The sequence below is a fragment of the Malaya genurostris genome, chromosome 3, assembly GCF_030247185.1.
Source record: "Malaya genurostris strain Urasoe2022 chromosome 3, Malgen_1.1, whole genome shotgun sequence".
In the NCBI taxonomy this organism is placed as follows: Eukaryota; Metazoa; Arthropoda; class Insecta; order Diptera; family Culicidae; genus Malaya; species Malaya genurostris.
In genome coordinates this window covers 268,226,483-268,244,469 of record NC_080572.1, presented here as the reverse complement: position 1 = coordinate 268,244,469, position 17,987 = coordinate 268,226,483, and the positions used below count along the sequence as shown (strand labels likewise).

The following is a 17,987-nucleotide window of genomic DNA, read 5'->3' as shown; positions in this document are numbered from 1 at the left end:
CACGACATCCAGTTATGTCTATGACATTACACACCCGTACTTTTATAGAAATCCGAATCGCATTCGTTTGAATTACCATTTTTTGCAAGGTTTCGCGAATTAATTTGCGAAGGTTCTTGAATCAAATTTGTGTTTCTAATACCAATAAAAAACGACTTACCTATCCGATTCCGCAGTCTTTGAAGCGTCTTCAAACTGTAAATTATCACCTATGCTTATCGGTCCATTTGAGGTAACATCAACAAACTCGATCGTTGAGGCATCTGCTTGCGAAGGCTGCTGTGTCATTGCTATGGAGTCATCTTTTGAGCTACTGGTTGTTGTAGTACATGCGCTGTCTTCCAATTCAGTTCCATTGTTCTCCGCCAGTGGAATCAACTGTTGACTACTTGTACTAGTCTCGTCCGTAATGAGTACGGATAATGGCACATCGTTTGCTACAACATTACTATTTTTCTCACCTTCCGGTTCACTGCTAACGCTATCGTTTGCTTCGATTCGTGCTACGCTTTCTGGTGCTGCATCTAATGCGACATTACCACCAGTAACTAGAAAGCTGCGGATGAAAAAGAGAATTTTAATCCTAAAAGTATATACCAGGCACTGGATGTATCGATAGTACCTCAAATCACCCAACGGATCCAGATCCATACTACCGGGGGCAAATACATTCTCGCTTCCATCGGTAAAGCTACTGAAGGCATTATTTACGTTACTATCGAATGGTACATCACTACCGAAACCACCCTCAGACTGGATTTGTGAAAAGTGCGAATCAAAATCAGCAAAACCATCGGATCCGAAATCAGCCCATGCATCGGTTATTCCGTCTGCACTCGGTTCAATACTCTCCGTCCCTTCCCCCATACCCCACGGATCGGACGATTCAGCGGTTCCAGTATCTTCGGTCAAAGGCCAAGTATCTTTGTAGGTAAGAGTATTCATTTCGCTTTCCAGTTCTTTCGGGAAAGTTTGACTACTGCTCTCCTCGTTGTCTAATGTAAAATGTAAGATTCTTTCGTTTATTTCCCTCACTTCCAATTCCCAAGCTATCGGTGATATCGCCGAAGGATCGAAATCCAATTGTAATGTATCCTTGGAGAAAATAGTAACGTCGGATGTGTAGTCTTTCATTTGATATGGATCAGTGTCAGCCTGTTTAGGAATAATAGGGAAAAGATTTTCAAAACGAGGTTCATATCAATATCAGGTTTTCGCAACCATTACACTCACCAAGAAACGCTTTTGCAATTTTACTATAGAGCCCAGTTCACCATTTTGTTTAACCAGATCGCGAAAACGGTAAAAGGTGCCTCTGTTCGTTCCTACGAAGGACAGTTTGATTAAGGCACATAACTCATTCGATGATCGCATGCTGGAGACGAGCATCTCGAGCATTTCGATCAAGTGACCCATGTAACCGAGCCGGCGGCACTTTTTTGGCGTCTTTCCTTCTACGATTGGCTCTGGCTCTTGCATCTCGTTGTGGATCCACAGTTCAACTAGCAGACGAGGAAGCTTGTAGTCGTATATGATCTGTGGATGAAGGATATTTTGATTTTATTAGATTCTGTACTCATTATAAACAATTTCTCGTGCTTTCGACTCACATGCCGCTGCAAATCCGAAACAAGCAGCGTTGCATCGCCTTCCTTCTGGTCGAACGCCTGTATGGCGTAGTTTACGCACACCTTGACCTGACTGTGCAAAAAGTTGTTCCAACAATATTGCTTAAAAAGATTGAGCAATGTATTATAAAAATCTGTTCCGCATATTCTGGAAGAAAAGTACAGCAATGGATTGTGACATCGAATTGACTGTGACTGCAAAGAAGCTACTTACGTCCTGATAACATCACTGTTCTCGGTTTCTATTAATACTGTAAATAAATTACAAATCTGAAGTCTCACGTTTCCTAGAGGTGGTGAAAGTACGCCAACTGTGGTAATAATGTCGGGTTTCTGTAATAATAAGAACCATATTAGTTTCGGAACCATGTGGGAACCAAATTGAAATTGTTTCAAACCTGAGGCGGATTTTTTAAAATGTGAATTAACTCATTTATTCTCGGGTATATGACATTGACTAAGCGCAGCACAACGGTGTCGTGATGCTCCTTTTCGGCGTCGATAACCATCTGGAGAGCAGTATCGGAGACCGGCTCTTGTCTGTAAAGTACGAAACTCAACTAAATGCGAATAAACCTGCCAGAGCAATGAACCTACATGATCGTATTCTCCAGTAGTCGCAGTATGATCCGGATTCCGGCCACGATGGCGCTTTCTTCTATATTTTCCTTAAGTATGATGTCCAGCAGCATTTGGGTGATGGATTCGCCCTCGAGGGTATCCAGAATGGGATCGGATGTTACTGAAAAACCGAGAGAGAGAAAAAAAACAGAAAACCGGTTTCGATAAATTTTCAACAACAAGCGGTTTCATTCTCAATCGATTAAAATGACAAAGTAACGTAGTAATGTATGGATTTTATCTTTTCTGGTTTGATTCTGAAACTTCGTTCAAGTGAAAATTACTTCTACTATTAAAGTAGTATTTAAAATTTTCTACAACTAAATCGTAAAAATACCAGGGACAATTCTCATAGCAGTTCAGAAGGTCGCAATGCCTAAAACGGGTATACTTCGAATAAAATAACGATTTCATAAATTAGAAAAAAAATTGTGACTAATTAGTTATAAAGTAGGATTTTTTTAAATGCTTTCTTGTAGAATTTTATCTTGCCCGGATTTCGAGATCGATACGGTTTTCAAAGGTTACCACTTTGCAAAAATACATCACTCAAAAAACAAACAAAAAAGTGTAAGGATATTTCTAAAGTATGTTCCAACTAAAGGTTTCTAAATATTTTGAATTGCAAAAACTAAAACTAGAATGAAACAAAAATCTTTCTACTAGTGGAATTTGGGTTTCGATTGCATGAAAACAGAACCTTCCCACAAATCCTCTTATTTTGCTCTCGGAAGACCGCATCTTCGTTGCCGTTAGAAATCTATAAATGGTTTGAATGTTTCATGTACGTGTTGTTTACTCTCGGCAATCGGCTGCAAAGAGTTTAACAATCGGATATATGAAAAAAAAAATACACATGATAATGAATTTGATTCCATGATTGCATCGCTTTTTCAGAAAGAATTCTCTCTATCTTTTGAAATTGTTCATTTTTTAATCAATTTCGACGAGTAACAGTTCGGCTGAAAAGTTCGTATCGTTTAATAGAAACACACATTTTTTTGCCAAAATTCGTTTTTATTATTCAACATAATTGCCATCAGAGGCGATACCGCGATCTTCCAACTTTTCGATACCATTTTTGTAGTACGATTTGTCCTTTGCCTCAAAATAGGCCCCAGTTTCAGCGATTATCTCTTCATTGCTTCTAAATTTTTCACCAGCGAGCATTCTCTTGAGGTCTGAGAACAGGAAAAAGTCACTGGGGGCAAAATCTGGACAATACGGTGGATGAGGGAGCAATTCGAAGCCCAATTCGTTCAATTTCAGCATGGTTTTCATCGACTTGTGACACGGTGCATTGTCTTGATGAAACAAAACTTTTTTCTTCTTCAAATGAGGCCGTTTTTTTAAATTTCGTCCTTCAAACGCTCTAATAACGCTATATAACGTCACTGTTGATGGTTTTTCCCTTTTCAAGGTAGCCGATGAAAATTATACCATGCGAATCCCAAAATACAGACGCCATAACCTTACCGGCCGATTGTTGAGTCTTCCCACGCTTTGGGTTCGGTTCATCGCGTGCAGTCCACTCAGCTGACTGTCGATTGGACTCCGGAGTGAAGTGATGGAGCCATGTTTCGTCCATTGTTATATATCGACGAAATTTTATTTCGATATAATAGCTCCAAACACTGCTCAGAATTATCAATTCGTTGTTGTTTTTGATCGATTGTGAGCTCACGCGGCACCCATTTTGCACAAAGCTTTCTCATATCCAAATATTCGTGAATAATATGTCCAACACGTTCCTTTGATATCTTTAGGGTGTCAGCTATCTCGATCAACTTCACTTCACGGTTATTGAAAATCATTTTGTGGATTTTTTTCACGTTTTCATCGGTAACAGCCTCTTTTGGACGTCCACTGCGTTCATCGTCTTCGGTGCTCATATGACCAGTACGAAATTTTGCAAACCACTTACGAATTGTTGCTTCGCCCGGTGCAGAGTCTGGATAACACTCATCAAGCCATTTTTTGGTATCGGCGGCACTTTTTTTCATCAAAAAGTAGTGTTTCATCAACACACGACTGCTGCTGATGAGCTCAATTCGTCCACGTCCATAGTGGTTGTTCTCGTTTGAATATGTCAGATCATCAACCAAGAAAGCTCACAGATTGAAACAACTTTCTGACCAAATTGAAAGATTGTTTTCCTTTTTCACGTCGTCATTTTTATTTTATTTGGATGAAATTAAATAGTGATCCAACAGAACCTTTACGAAACCTTTCAACCATTACTTCCGGCATCGAAAAAGGGAGTCCGTTTGACAATCATCGAACGGGCTGGACACTAGAATACTACCTTGATAAAAACATTCCCGGAATCACCAGTCACCCGACATTGGAAAACTAAAGAAAACATCAATAAAATCAAAGAATGGATTACCGTAGACCGCAAATTAACTATTAGAGAGATGGTAGAGGAGTTGGACATTGCTTTTGGATCCGTTTCAAGACATTTTGATTAATGATTTGGGCCTCATACGTGTCACTGTCCCGGGTTGGCGGTTCAGGGCATAAGGCCAGTTGTTGTATGTTCGAGTCCCGACCTGGAAGGATTGTTAGTGTCAATAGGATCATTGTACTAGCCATGCAATGACTCTGTACGCTAAGAATCGGTCGCGAAGCCTGTTGAAACAGAAAGGCCAAATTCCACAAAAGGAATGTAATGCCAGGACTTTACGTGTCACTGCAAAGATGAGAGCCGAAAGACCTGAATTTCATCATGCAAAAAAGGGATCGCGTTGACGTCGCAAAAGTATGATTTTCAAGGCCGAATCTGACCCAACATTCATCAAACGGATTATTACTGGAGACGAGACGTGGATTTACGAGTATGACTCGCAACAAGACACGTCGTTTTCAGTCAAAAAAGAAGGCGATGCTCACAGTTTTCATCGATTACAAGAGTGTTGTGTATCATGAAGTCCTTCCACAAAGCCAGACCGCCATCAAGGAGTATTATTTGGGCGTTATGAGACGTTTGCGTGAAGCCATTCGCCCAAAATGATCAGATTTGTGGGCAAACAACTCGTAACGATCTTGTAACACGATAACGCACCGTCACACAATGCCATCGTTATCCGTGAACGTTTGACTAGAAACGAATTCCATTCGGCAACCACCGAATTTATCTGATTTGGCTCTCTGCGACTTTTTCCTATTCGGCCGACTCAAGAAACCGCTCTGTAGATCGCGTTTCAGCACCCGGATGAGATTATGGAAAAATCGCAGAAAAAATTTCGGGAACTTTTTGATAGTAATTCTTTGATCAGATCTAAGGGATTCGCTCTAATTTACATAGTTGCTTATAAAAACATACTTTAAATTGGTTTTTCCAAACATATGTTTTCGTGTATTTCCTTAATAGATAGTTGGATTCGGAAAAAAATCAAAGAAGAAGTCGGATTCTGATGAGATTCAAAATTAATTGTTTTTTAAGTCAAATAGTCTCACTATAGCCTTCCCATAACTTTCACACACACCATATCATAGCTTTCACAGCACACGTTTGTCGAAATCGTTTTAGATATCTTAGAGAAAATGGTGCGGTTTGCCGATTCCATAAAGAATTGGAAGTATGATTATATCAGATGTAACAATTCGTTGTGAGTGGAAGCTAAAGACAATCTAGGAACTGATATTCGCTTGTGTTTTTCAATACAATGAAACATTGATATACTTTTGGATGGGATTTTTTTTGTTAAACTTTTTTTCGTATCATCGATACAATAGAAGAAATCTGCGAACTGCACGTCGAGCAGTAAAATAAAACCAATCGATCAATAAAACCGCTTCGACGTTGCAATTGAGAAACTTAGTCGTAGCAAAAAAATTCAAAATTTTTTTTGTTTTCAACTGCCATAAACATAAACCACTGAAGCCTCTCCTGAAGATGCAAGGTTGCTGATCCTATCAATGAAACATTACTCGTGAACTATTCTTTTCACCGGCGATGCTCTACCCGTGCGGCGAGCAGTTTGTATATATTCCGTGTCTGCTTCATTCATTCTTTCCTTCCACTCAGAGAATTGTACCGCTTGGCAAAGCAAGCAAGCATCTTATATGCACTCTGTTGACTCACAGTGAGTTCGTTTCGAAGCATTTAGGTAGAAAGCTATTCGGTGGTGATGATGACTCGCGTTGAGTCGAATTTTCTACTCACGGTGATTCGTTCTCTGCGACGTATGGCGGTACAACTGAATGACCGCCCAGGATAAAACTTTATTCCTGTATAAAGCTTATAAGAAAGATGTCGAATCTTTTTGAATTGTCTTCACTGCACGTTTCTTCGGTGTTTGCTATACTTCAATCGTGATTTGTAGCGTTAGGGACAACTTTGATACCTGCCAGAATATGTTATTGATTAATCATCAAACTGTAAAGGGTTATTAATGGAGCGTTTTTGTGTGTCGTAAATATGTAACTTTCACTCCTATTCCGTAGTTCTATAATAAATTCATTTTGTGTTTCGATCGAGTTCGACTTTTCCAAGCAAATTATACCTCATTCGAAATGCCAAATTGGTATTTTTCATTCGGTCGAATGTAGGGTTGTTTATTATGCCTGAGAAGTAATAGTCCCAAGTTTTTGTCAATTATTATTGTTTCTCATAATCGTGAAACTATTTATATACCGATTACAAAGCCATTCGACGATCGTTTACTTAATAATTATAAACATATGTGATGACACTAATAATTGCTTTTAATTTCATGTTAATCATTCATAATAGACTAATAGTATTTGTATTGACTTCGAGACAAGTTGTGTCGAACCAAGTCAACTACCAAATAGATTGAGACCAACTTTGATGATACACACTATTAGTTCTTACAAATACAAGAAGAACCATAAACACCAAATAATTCCGTCACATTCAATATACAGGGCGTTAGAGCTACAATATAATAGAAACTAAAACCGAAATAGAACTTCTATGATTTTGTATAAGGCACTAATTTGGAGGCCAACATAAGATTTTACTGAAGAATGATATTTCTATTATTATCAAAAACAAACAAACTCTCTACAGTTACTTGTTGGAAACTGTTCCATGGATAATCGTGCAATGAAGACCTTCCGCAGTTTCCAATAACGAAATAAATATCTAACAATCAAGTATCATACAATCAAACACAACAAAATTATCTGTCTCGTGACATTAGTGACGTTAAATAAAGTGGAATTAAATGCATTTTTTTTTTCTTGATCCTATATTCTCCTACTATCTCCTGATTATATGATAACAGAATTATATTTCATTTGGACTCTTTGTATTTGATCCTTTAAGTATTCACGTAAAAATTTTGTTGCTCAACATAGTTTTAAGGTAAATAATGCAATGAGTAGTTTCAAAACTGAATGTGTGATATGAGTAACAAAAATTCTAAATCGCACTATCTGACAAATCGATAAACCACGCGGATTGTGTTATTTTTCAAATTGAAATCGTTTCCTCTGTAATATGAATATTGTAAAATGTTATGAAATTGAATTTACAATTTCTTTTAGCGGAGGTACTTTTTTAAAAAAAAAGCTAAACCGATAACTTCGGGAGTCAATTGTAGAACATTTTATTTTCAATACATTTTTGACAGCAATATCAGATTGTAATCTTAATTTGATTTCAGCTCATCAATTTCTCAACTGATATCACATTACGTTATTATTTTGCTGTTTGCTTTTGGAAAAAAAACTTACGAGGCAATAGTTTTGTGAAACTCCAAAAATGATAATATTAAATGCAAAAATTTAATGAATGCATTAAAATAGGACTAAGTTAATAAGGCGATACAAAAATGCAAAAGTAAATTTCAATGGAACATCTATTCCTCCAATTCTATGTTGCGTTTTACAAAATGCTTCGACATTCTGTGGCAGTTGGCCGGAACCACAACCGTGATTCTCAATTTAAAAGTCTTAATTTCCTGATCGTAGTACAGTTATTCTAATCGATAATTTGCGTAGATGTATGGTAAAAGATGCTGAATGAGTATTTAGTTAGTAATGACTATTTCTTTGTTAGCCATTCTTCTTAATTGCTTTGATTTTTGCAGAGCAAGCAGTTACATGGCGTCTCAGTAGGTTCAAACGTTGTGGAAAACCCTGAACTCCTATTACTTCTATTAATCAAATCTATGCGAAGAAGCGTTAAATTGTGTTTAATATAATAAAAACATGAGAAAATAAATCATCCCTGGAATTAAAAGATTAGACTTGCCTCTATAATTTCAGAATATATTTTTGTCACTCTATTTGCATTGCATATCGATATTGCGTATTGGACTTTTTTTTTTTTTTTTTTTTTTTTTAAATAACTATTTATTGGAATATGAGTTAAAATTAAATTATTAAGATTTAAATTGGGTGTTCAGCCACAAGTGGTGACTTTTCAGCCCTGTTATATATATATATATGATTTGGTTATTACCATGAAGACATCATTTGCTTCCGCAATTCTGAGATTTTTGTGTAGGGAAAATTCTAAACCTACTTGTATTGTGTAATGGGGAAAAGGAACTTATATACTAACTTACTAACTAATACAGAGAGCGAATCGATTCAATTGAAGATTGCATCGATTTTTGTCGGAATTTGCTTATAATATTATGTGACATTACATCTAATGGTTCTATATTTGTGAGTCTGTGTAACTCATTTGTACTAAACCAGGGAGGACGCTTCAGAATCATTTTCAGAATTTTATTCTGAATCCTTTGAAGCGTTTTCTTCCTGGTGGAACAACAGCTTGACCAAATTGGTACCGCATAAAGCATGGCTGGTCTGAAAATTTGTTTATAAATTAACAATTTGTTTTTTAGACAGAGCTTAGAATTTCTGTTTATAAGAGGATATAAACATTTAATATATTTATTACACTTTGCCTGGATTCCTTCAATGTGATCCTTGAAAGTGAGTTTTTTGTCATACGTTAAACCTAAGTATTTAGCTTGATCAGACCATGTCAATTCCAAGCCATTCAATTTGAGAATGTGATTATTGTTTGGTTTAAGAAAAGAAGCTCTTGGCTTGTGAGGAAAGATAATTAATTGCGTTTTTGCTGCATTTGGTTTAATTTTCCATTTTGACAGATAATCACTGAAAATATTTAAACTTCTTTGTAGGCGACTGCAGATCACTCTTAGATTTCTACCTGTGGCTAACAGACTTGTGTCGTCACAGAATAGCGATTTCTGACAACCAACGGGTAGATTTGGAAGATCAGAAGTGAAAATATTATACAAGATTGGAGCTACACTCGAACCCTGCGGAACACCGGCACGTACGGGTAGCAATTCAGATTTACAATTCTGATAGCTAACCTGAAGAGTACGATCAGTTAAATAATTTTGAATCATTTTGATCAAATAAATAGGAAACTGGAAATCAGACATTTTTGCTATTAAACCTTTGTGCCAAACACTGTCGAATGCTTTTTCTATGTCTAGAAGAGCAACTCCAGTGGATAACCCAGAAGATTTATTTGATTTTATCATGTTCGTTACTCTGACAAGTTGATGAGTAGTTGAATGTTCATGACGAAATCCAAACTGCTCTGGTAAAAAAATTGAATTCTCATTTATATGAGTCATCATTCTTAACAAGATAATTTTTTCAAAAAGTTTACTGATAGAAGAAAGTAAGCTAATTGGGCGATAACTTGATGTTTCTGCTGGGTTTTTATCAGGTTTTAGGATAGGAATTACTTTAGCGTTTTTCCATCTTTTTGGGAAGTAAGCTAATGAAAAACACTTGTTGAAAATTTTAACCAGGAGTCTCAAGGCAACATCGGGAAGATTTTTAATAAGAATATTAAAAATTCCATCATTACCAGGAGCCTTCATGTTTTTAAGTTTTCTAATAATTGATTTAATTTCATCAAAATTCGTCTCAATAATGTCATCGTGTGATAACACTTGGGTTGAAATATGATCATATTTCAGTGAGACTTCATTTTCAATAGGACTCACAACGTTCAAATTAAAATTGTGGACACTCTCGAACTGCTGAGCAAGTTTTTGAGCTTTTTCGCCATTTGTAAGAAGTATTTGATTTCCTTCCTTGAGAGCAGGAATAGGTTTCTGAGGTTTCTTAAGAACCTTAGAAAGTTTCCAGAAAGGTTTAGAATATGGTTTAATTTGTTCAACTTCTTTAGCGAAATTTTCATTTCTCAAAAGAGTAAATCTATGTTTAATTTCTTTTTGTAAATCCTTAACTATGTTTTTCATAGCAGGATCACGAGAACGTTGATATTGTCGTCGACGAACATTCTTCAACCGAATGAGCAGTTGAAGATTGTCATCGATGATAGGAGAATTTAATTTAGTTTGAGCTTTGGGAACTGAAAGATTTCTAGCTTCGATAATATAATGATTCAAATTATCAATTGCTGTGTCGATATCCGCAGAATTTTCTAAAATAGTTTCATGATCCACATGATTTTCAATGTGAGATCTGTAATCCAACCAATTTGCTCTATGATAGTTGAAAATAGAACTAATTGGATTAATTATAGCTTCGTTGGAAAGTCTGAATGTTACAGGAAGATGATCTGAGTCAAAATCAGCATGAGTAATCGGTTCACTACAAATGTGACTTTGATCTGTTAGAACCAGATCAATTGTAGACGGGTTTTTCACGGAAGAGAAACAAGTAGGATTACTGGGATGAAGAACTGTAAAGTAACCAGCTGAGAGTTGATTATGAAGTATTTTACCATTACTGTTATTTTGCCTACAATTCCACTGGACATGCTTAGCATTTAAGTCCCCTATTACGAAAAATTTCGATCGATATCTTGTAAGTTTTTGCAAATCGCCTTTAAAGAAATTTAATTGTTCGCCGGTGCATTGGAATGGCAAATATGCTCCAGCGATGAAATAAATTCCATGAATGGTTTCAACTTCGATTCCCAAGCTTTCAATAACTTTAGTATTGAAAGAAGGTAAAATTCGATGTTTAATTTGCCGTTGGACAAAAATGGCAACTCCACCACCAATTCCAGTAAACCTGTCAAATCGATGAACCACATAATGTGGATTACTTTTCAATTTTACATTTGGTTTAAGAAAAGTTTCTGTCACAATGGCAATATGAATTTTGTGAACTTTGAGAAAATTATAAAATTCATCTTCACTCGATTTCAAAGATCGAGCATTCCAATTTAAAATATTCAAATAATTATTTAACATCACTGTTAAATTTTAAATTCATTATAATATTATTTGCAAATTTCCATCCGATTTGAAATGCTTCAAAAAGTGATGAAGTCGAATTCATTTGGATGATCATTTGAAAAAGTTGATCTTGTAGGTAGATCATTTTATTTTCAGTTATATCGCCTAAATCGACTTCATTTAAAGAAGCGAATGGCATTGAAGGAATATTTGTAGGTAGACTGCCATTAGAAGAAGATGATTTGGCCGGTCTACCTATTAATAAATTGTTTTCGTTAGAAGAAGAACTGCAAGGCGGTCCTGTGTTTCGATTATTTACATTAGAAGAAATAGGAGATAGATTTCTACCTAATATACCAGCATAACTGACATTAGAAGAAGATGATGACGAGGTCGATCTACCTGTCAATAAATTGTTTTCGTTAGAAGACGAATTGGCAGGTGCCTTAGAAGAATTTTCAGGTATGTTCTGTAAATTTAAGGTCGTTGATTTGACTTGTTGTCTAAGCGAACGAGTGTTTAAAATTTTTTCCCTGACAGGACATTTCAAATAATTGGATTTATGATTTTCATTGCAATTTGAACATGAAAATTTATCAGTGGTTTCATTCATTGGACAAGCGTCTTTCGAATGCGATTTACCACAATTCAAACACCGTATATCCATATGACAATTTTTGGTTCCATGACCGAAGCCTTGGCAACGACGACATTGCGTTAAGTTTGCAATACGATTATGCCGTTTATAATGTTCCCAATGAATTTTAATGTGGGAAATGAAACGTACTTTTTCTAAAGTTTTCAAATTGTTTACATCACTTCGATTGAAGTGTATTAGGTAAAGTTCATGGGAAATTCCAGAGCGTGGTTTAGAAGTACCATTCGCTCTTTTTTTCATAAGTATTACTTGGGAAGGGGCAAAACCAAGCAATTCTTTTAGTTCATTTTTAATTTCATCAATACTTTGATCGTTTGATAATCCTTTCAAGACAGCCTTGAAGGGTCTGTCTGATTTTATATCATATGAATAAAATTTATGAAGTTTCTCGGACAAATATCGAATAAGACGTTCATAATCTTCCAATCCATCCACCAAGACTCGACATTCTCCTCTTCGTCCGATTTGAAATGAGACTTTTACTTCCGGGAGAAAAGTAGAAAGCTCAGTACGGAATGCTTTGAAGTCGGAAATCATCACCGTCACTGGTGGCATAGATTGATGTTTCTTCCCAGAACGACAAGCGTCCATTTTGGGAATTTTTGAAGAATTTTCTTCTATGTCGCTACAATCGGATTCAGGAAGAATCTCGTAAATATTGTTAGACGGCATAGGATCAACGGAAGGGAAATCCGTCCGTTGTCTTTTATTTTTACATTCAGATTCTATAAGATCGTGAATGTTATTAGAAAAATGTTGAATAACGGATTGTGATTTATTCCGTATTGAATTATTTTTAGCCTTAGGCTTGTTGCCTTTCCGGTTGGACGCAGGCATTTTTGAAATTAATGAAATTTTAAATTAAATTAACTAGGCTAAATTAGTCTTCGATTAGACTCCTAGCTAGCCTTAAAAAAGGCTGATTAATTTCTTAGTCACTCTAATATCACTCTTTGTATCACTTAGTCACTCTAATATCACTCTTTGTATCACTTAGTCACTTAGTTAGTGATTCAGGTAGCCTTGAAAAAGACTGAAGCCTTGAATCAATGAAACTCTAGGTAGCCAGAAAAAAAAATTCCAGGAGCCAAGAGCTATACGCGTGCGGTGCGAACGACTGTTCAACACCGACTGAGCGTATTGGACTTGATCATTCATAATCATATGTGATTTTAAAAAATATCACTGTAGATATTTCAGTCCATTTTCAAAATCATAAATAAAATAAATATCAAACCAACCCGAAATAGAATATAAACTGCAAAATTTTCACTTTACAAAAGTGATTGTCCTCAGGTGATTCAACCCCAGCTTTTTTTAAATCTATCTGCCATTACTTGCCGCAAAATTTCAACAGCACGGAGTACGAACGTGAGAATAGTATTCGGTGAAATCTGAATAAACTGTTTCATTGGTTTTATTGCAGTAGGAAGTACATTATATGTACATTAGTATACGATTTTAAACGACGTTTTGAAGCGGACTATCAGTTTTATTTATCAGTTTAATTTTTATCCAACCCAATCGTTTCGCCATCTTCCAATGATAAGTAATGATATTACGTTTAAAGTTTTCTAAACTAATTTGTGATGTTCAACGCACACTTTTTATCAGGGCAATATCTACGAGACAATTAAACTAAGCAAAATAAAAAATTGCTTCCATCGTATCGCTAATTTTTGTCTTCAATTTTTTTCGTACACTTGCATTCATGATTGCTGGCATTTTGACTCGCAGTGAGTCAAAAATTGACTCAATGTAAGCGCTATTCATGCCTGATGATACCTGCTCTTGAAATGGTAGAGAATGGCTCACGGCGGAATAGCAACCAGCATGAAAAAGCAAGATCTCTTCTCTCTTGCGAGTCGCTCAGGCAGTCACATATTAAGCATAGCTTTTGCCTCGTCCGGCATTACATGCTTTGCTGTCTCCGTTCTTGAATCGTTCGCAGGCGGTGAGCGTTAATGAGTTGCGTGAGGCGAATTTCAGCAACCCTGTGAAGATGTGCATACAAGTTCTCACAGAGCCAAACCGTGACATCACATCGCTTAGTGCAGTTGCTAAATTGTTTGAAAAGGTTATTCCGGCACCGATTTTTAATCACGGCAAGCAATATATTGTCGATACACAGCGTGACTGACTACGATGTAACAATTGTTCAATTGGAAAGACTTGGATTCGCTTCTAACACCCTTCGATGGTTGCAATCAAATCTTATGGATCGTCATTCAGTAGTAAAATTTGGCGATCACGTTTCCAATGAGTTTATCGCTTCGTCCGGAATTCCGCAGGGTAGCCATCTCGGGCTTTTAATACTTTTATTGTAATTTAACGACGTCTACTTCACTCTAGTGAATCCTTGTCTATGGTTGTCTGAAAACGTTAAGATCTACTACTACATTCGAAGCCCGGAAGATGCAGGTTTTCTACCACGACAGTTGTTGAGCTTCGCCGAGTGGAGTGAAGTTAACCGTATGAAATTGAACGTGTTACAGTTAGACTGACTAATTGAAGGCATAGACATATGTTAAAGTAAGTCTATTTTTTGTAATATTTGCTGTAAAGCAATGACTTCATATTCATATTCTTCATATTATATGAATTCCAGTGATTACTAGTAAATTCATTTTTATTTGTTTGCTCTCATACAACACTTAGTTATTTATAGTGTTGATTCATCACGGGTCGTTTGTTGGTTCTGCAAAGCAAATAGCTTTTGGTAAGGCTTGTTGAGATAGCTATGTATTTCGCTCAAGTATTCGAGTTTCAAATGCAGGATGATGTAACTATTGCATCTTTATCCTACAAGACAGGACATCATAAGATAAATGATGCAGTTGGGTTTTCACCCAGCGTTGGAAATTCGGATACATACTCGAAACTGTCAGTCATCAACTATCTCGGAGGAGTTGGCAAGAGCTGGTACCACGAATGAAAGATCGAACTTTATCACTGTCAACTAGTTGGATAGAGCACAAGATTCGTTCTCGCCTTTCTGTTTCAACAGACTTCGCAGTCGATTCTTTGCGTACAGAATAATTGGATGGTTAGTACTACGATCCAGCTGAGTATTATTCGTGTGATTTGCATGAATGCGTTTACGGTACTTCATATAATCTGCTATAAACTACGTATCCGGGATTTTGGTTCTTTTTACATGGCGCAATCTGTATATGGGCAGCTAAAATTGAAGGATATTCTATCACCCAGTGTTGGAGCTATAGTCAGACGGTTCATCATTCTTCCTAGAATGAATGAATCCTTTCTATTTCTACCTTAAAAGGTTTTTGCAAATTGTTTTGAGAATCGTTCTGCATTCTTCCGGGAATACAGAATGGTGCCGCTTTTGTAAAATCTTTGAATCCTCTCGTGGGTTGGAGCTTTTATTAACTGTGCACCCTTTTGGGGATGCGGAACGATTCCTTTCTTTTTGTTTTGTACTGCCTTCCCATCTCATCCACTCAACGTGTTTTTTTTATTCTTCCCTTCCCATCAGGAAAATAATGAGAAACCACGGCAAGGCACAAATCTCCGAATTACTAGTAGAACGTGCCTTTTGAGCCAATTAGTTATGATTCCAGATTCTTGAAACGTTCCATGCTGGCGAGATTGTCATTACTTAAAAACAGATGGTATGGATTTAGAATTTTACAAATACAAAGTTCGGCTGAAAAGTTCGTATCGTTTAATAGAAACACACATTTTTTTTGCCAAAATTCGTGTTTATTATTCAACATAATTGCCATCAGAGGCGATACAGCGATTATAGCGATCTTCCAACTTTTCGATACCATTTTTGTAGTACGATTTGTCCTTTGCCTCAAAATAGGCCTCAGTTTCAGCGATTACCTCTTCATTGCTTCTAAATTTTTTACCAGCGAGCATTTTCTTGAGGTCTGAGAACAGGAAAAAGTCACTGGGGGCCAAATCTGGAGAATACGGTGGATGAGTCACTGTTGATGGTTTTTCCCTTTTCAAGGTAGTCGATGAAAATTATACCATGCGAATTCCAAAATACAGACGCCATAACCTTACCGGCCGATTGTTGAGTCTTTCCACGCTTTGGGTTCGGTTCATCGCGTGCAGTCCACTCAGCTGACTGTCGATTGGACTCCGGAGTGAAGTGATGGAGCCATGTTTCGTCCATTGTTATATATCGACGAAAAAAATCGGGTTTATTTCGATATAACAGCTCCAAACACTGCTCAGAATCATCAATTCGTTGTTGTTTTTGATCGATTGTGAGCCCGCGCGGCACCCATTTTGCACAAAGCTTTCTCATATCCAAATATTCGTGAATAATATGTCCAACACGTTCCTTTGATATCTTTAGGGTGTCAGCTATCTCGATCAACTTCACTTTAAGGTCATTGAAAATCATTTTGTGGATTTTTTTCACGTTTTCATCGGTAACAGCCTCTTTTGGACGTCCACTGCGTTCATCGTCTTCGGTGCTCATATGACCAGTACGAAATTTTGCAAACCACTTACGAATTGTTGCTTCGCCCGGTGCAGAGTCTAGATAACACTCATCAAGCCATTTTTTGGTATCGGCGGCACTTTTTTTCATCAAAAAGTAGTGTTTCATCAACACACGAAATTCCTTTTTTTTCATTTTTTTCACAATAACAGAAGTAGCTTCACTTAAAATGCAATATCTCACAAACTAATAATCAGACAGCTGTCAAATTTATACACGTATCTTTTGAAGGTTGGTACTAACTCTCATAGAAACGATACGAACTTTTCAGCCGATCTGTTATAATTAAGATTGAAGTTCTTTATATCAAATCTATGTAACTCTTTATTGACTTTGTTATGAGAATAATGTAGGTTGCACCAAACTGAACCGAGTCAATGGATAAATTGAGTTTTGATCTCACTCGATCGCTCGATGGCGCTGGTTGTTTAGTGACCCTTGCAACTACAAAAAAAATGTTTCACAGTAACCGAAAAAATTCACTTTCAAGTTAACTTTTTCGTTGCCTAAAAGTGCAGGTGGCACTTTAGGCAACTTGAAAGACCCAGATCTTGCTTCGTGTGAACTTTCGTTGAGCTTAAAATTAGTGAACTTCTTGTCAAATTTTGTAAACTTTTAAGCTCTAACGAAAACTATTTTATTTACTTCACCAACCGAAGATATTTATTTCAAATTCGATAATATATTTATCAGAGCACATTGCGTTAGCTCTAAGTTGCCTAAGATATTGTTTAACATTAAAAGAAAAATAACTACCTGGGATCGGTTCTACTGTGGTATTAAACAAATAATTTGACAGCTGTTAGTTTAGGAATTGGAACTGGTCCAGCTACAGGCGGAATAACATATGCATCAAATAAAAAGAAAAAAACAATTGAGAGTAACATAATTGAATAGTATTGAACTATAACGTAAAAAACTACAATGTTGCTTCCGGATTTCATATGAAAACGTATTTATGGGAAACCTTTCTGACTTGAGTGGACTTTTCCAATTTGTTTCTAATATACTCTACTTAGTAAATTGTCTATAGTCAAAAATTGTTCTATCGTGAATGCAAACAAAAATTATATAATAATACAAAATAAAGGACACAGCGAATTGGTTCGGCTACTCTTAATCAACACTCTAGTGCCAGTTTTGCATGTACTCTGCTATGCTAGAAAATGCATCTATCGGAAAAAGTCAAATAGTATGATCTTCGAAAAATTGTTATAATTCAGACAGGCCGTTCTTCCCTAATGGATTACACGCTCTCTACAGCAAACCAAATTCTAAACTGAAAATAACTGTTTTTTTTCGCACAGAATTTGCGCACAAAACAAGGAACAACAATTGTACTTTTTGGCGGCCGCAAGACTCCTAGCATGCAGGTGTGCAGTATATATTTCGAAAGCTTCAATCACTGAAGGCACACA

At 36.5% G+C, this 17,987-nt stretch overlaps 1 protein-coding gene across 3 annotated transcripts in view; it reads right to left on the bottom strand.

Moving 5' to 3' along the window:
* LOC131439649 (serine/threonine-protein phosphatase 6 regulatory subunit 3-B) overlaps window positions 1-17,987 on the bottom strand; it is a 43,796-nt gene that overhangs the window by 9,150 nt on the left and 16,659 nt on the right. For all 3 annotated transcript variants that reach the window (XM_058610936.1, XM_058610938.1, XM_058610937.1), the window contains 7 exons: window positions 2,226-2,370; window positions 2,027-2,168; window positions 1,843-1,961; window positions 1,611-1,776; window positions 1,234-1,536; window positions 623-1,155; window positions 161-556 (listed from right to left, as the gene is read on the bottom strand). In XM_058610936.1, the coding sequence (XP_058466919.1) occupies window positions 161-556; window positions 623-1,155; window positions 1,234-1,536; window positions 1,611-1,776; window positions 1,843-1,961; window positions 2,027-2,168; window positions 2,226-2,370 (1,804 nt within the window). The remainder of the gene's footprint in view (window positions 1-160; window positions 557-622; window positions 1,156-1,233; window positions 1,537-1,610; window positions 1,777-1,842; window positions 1,962-2,026; window positions 2,169-2,225; window positions 2,371-17,987) is intronic.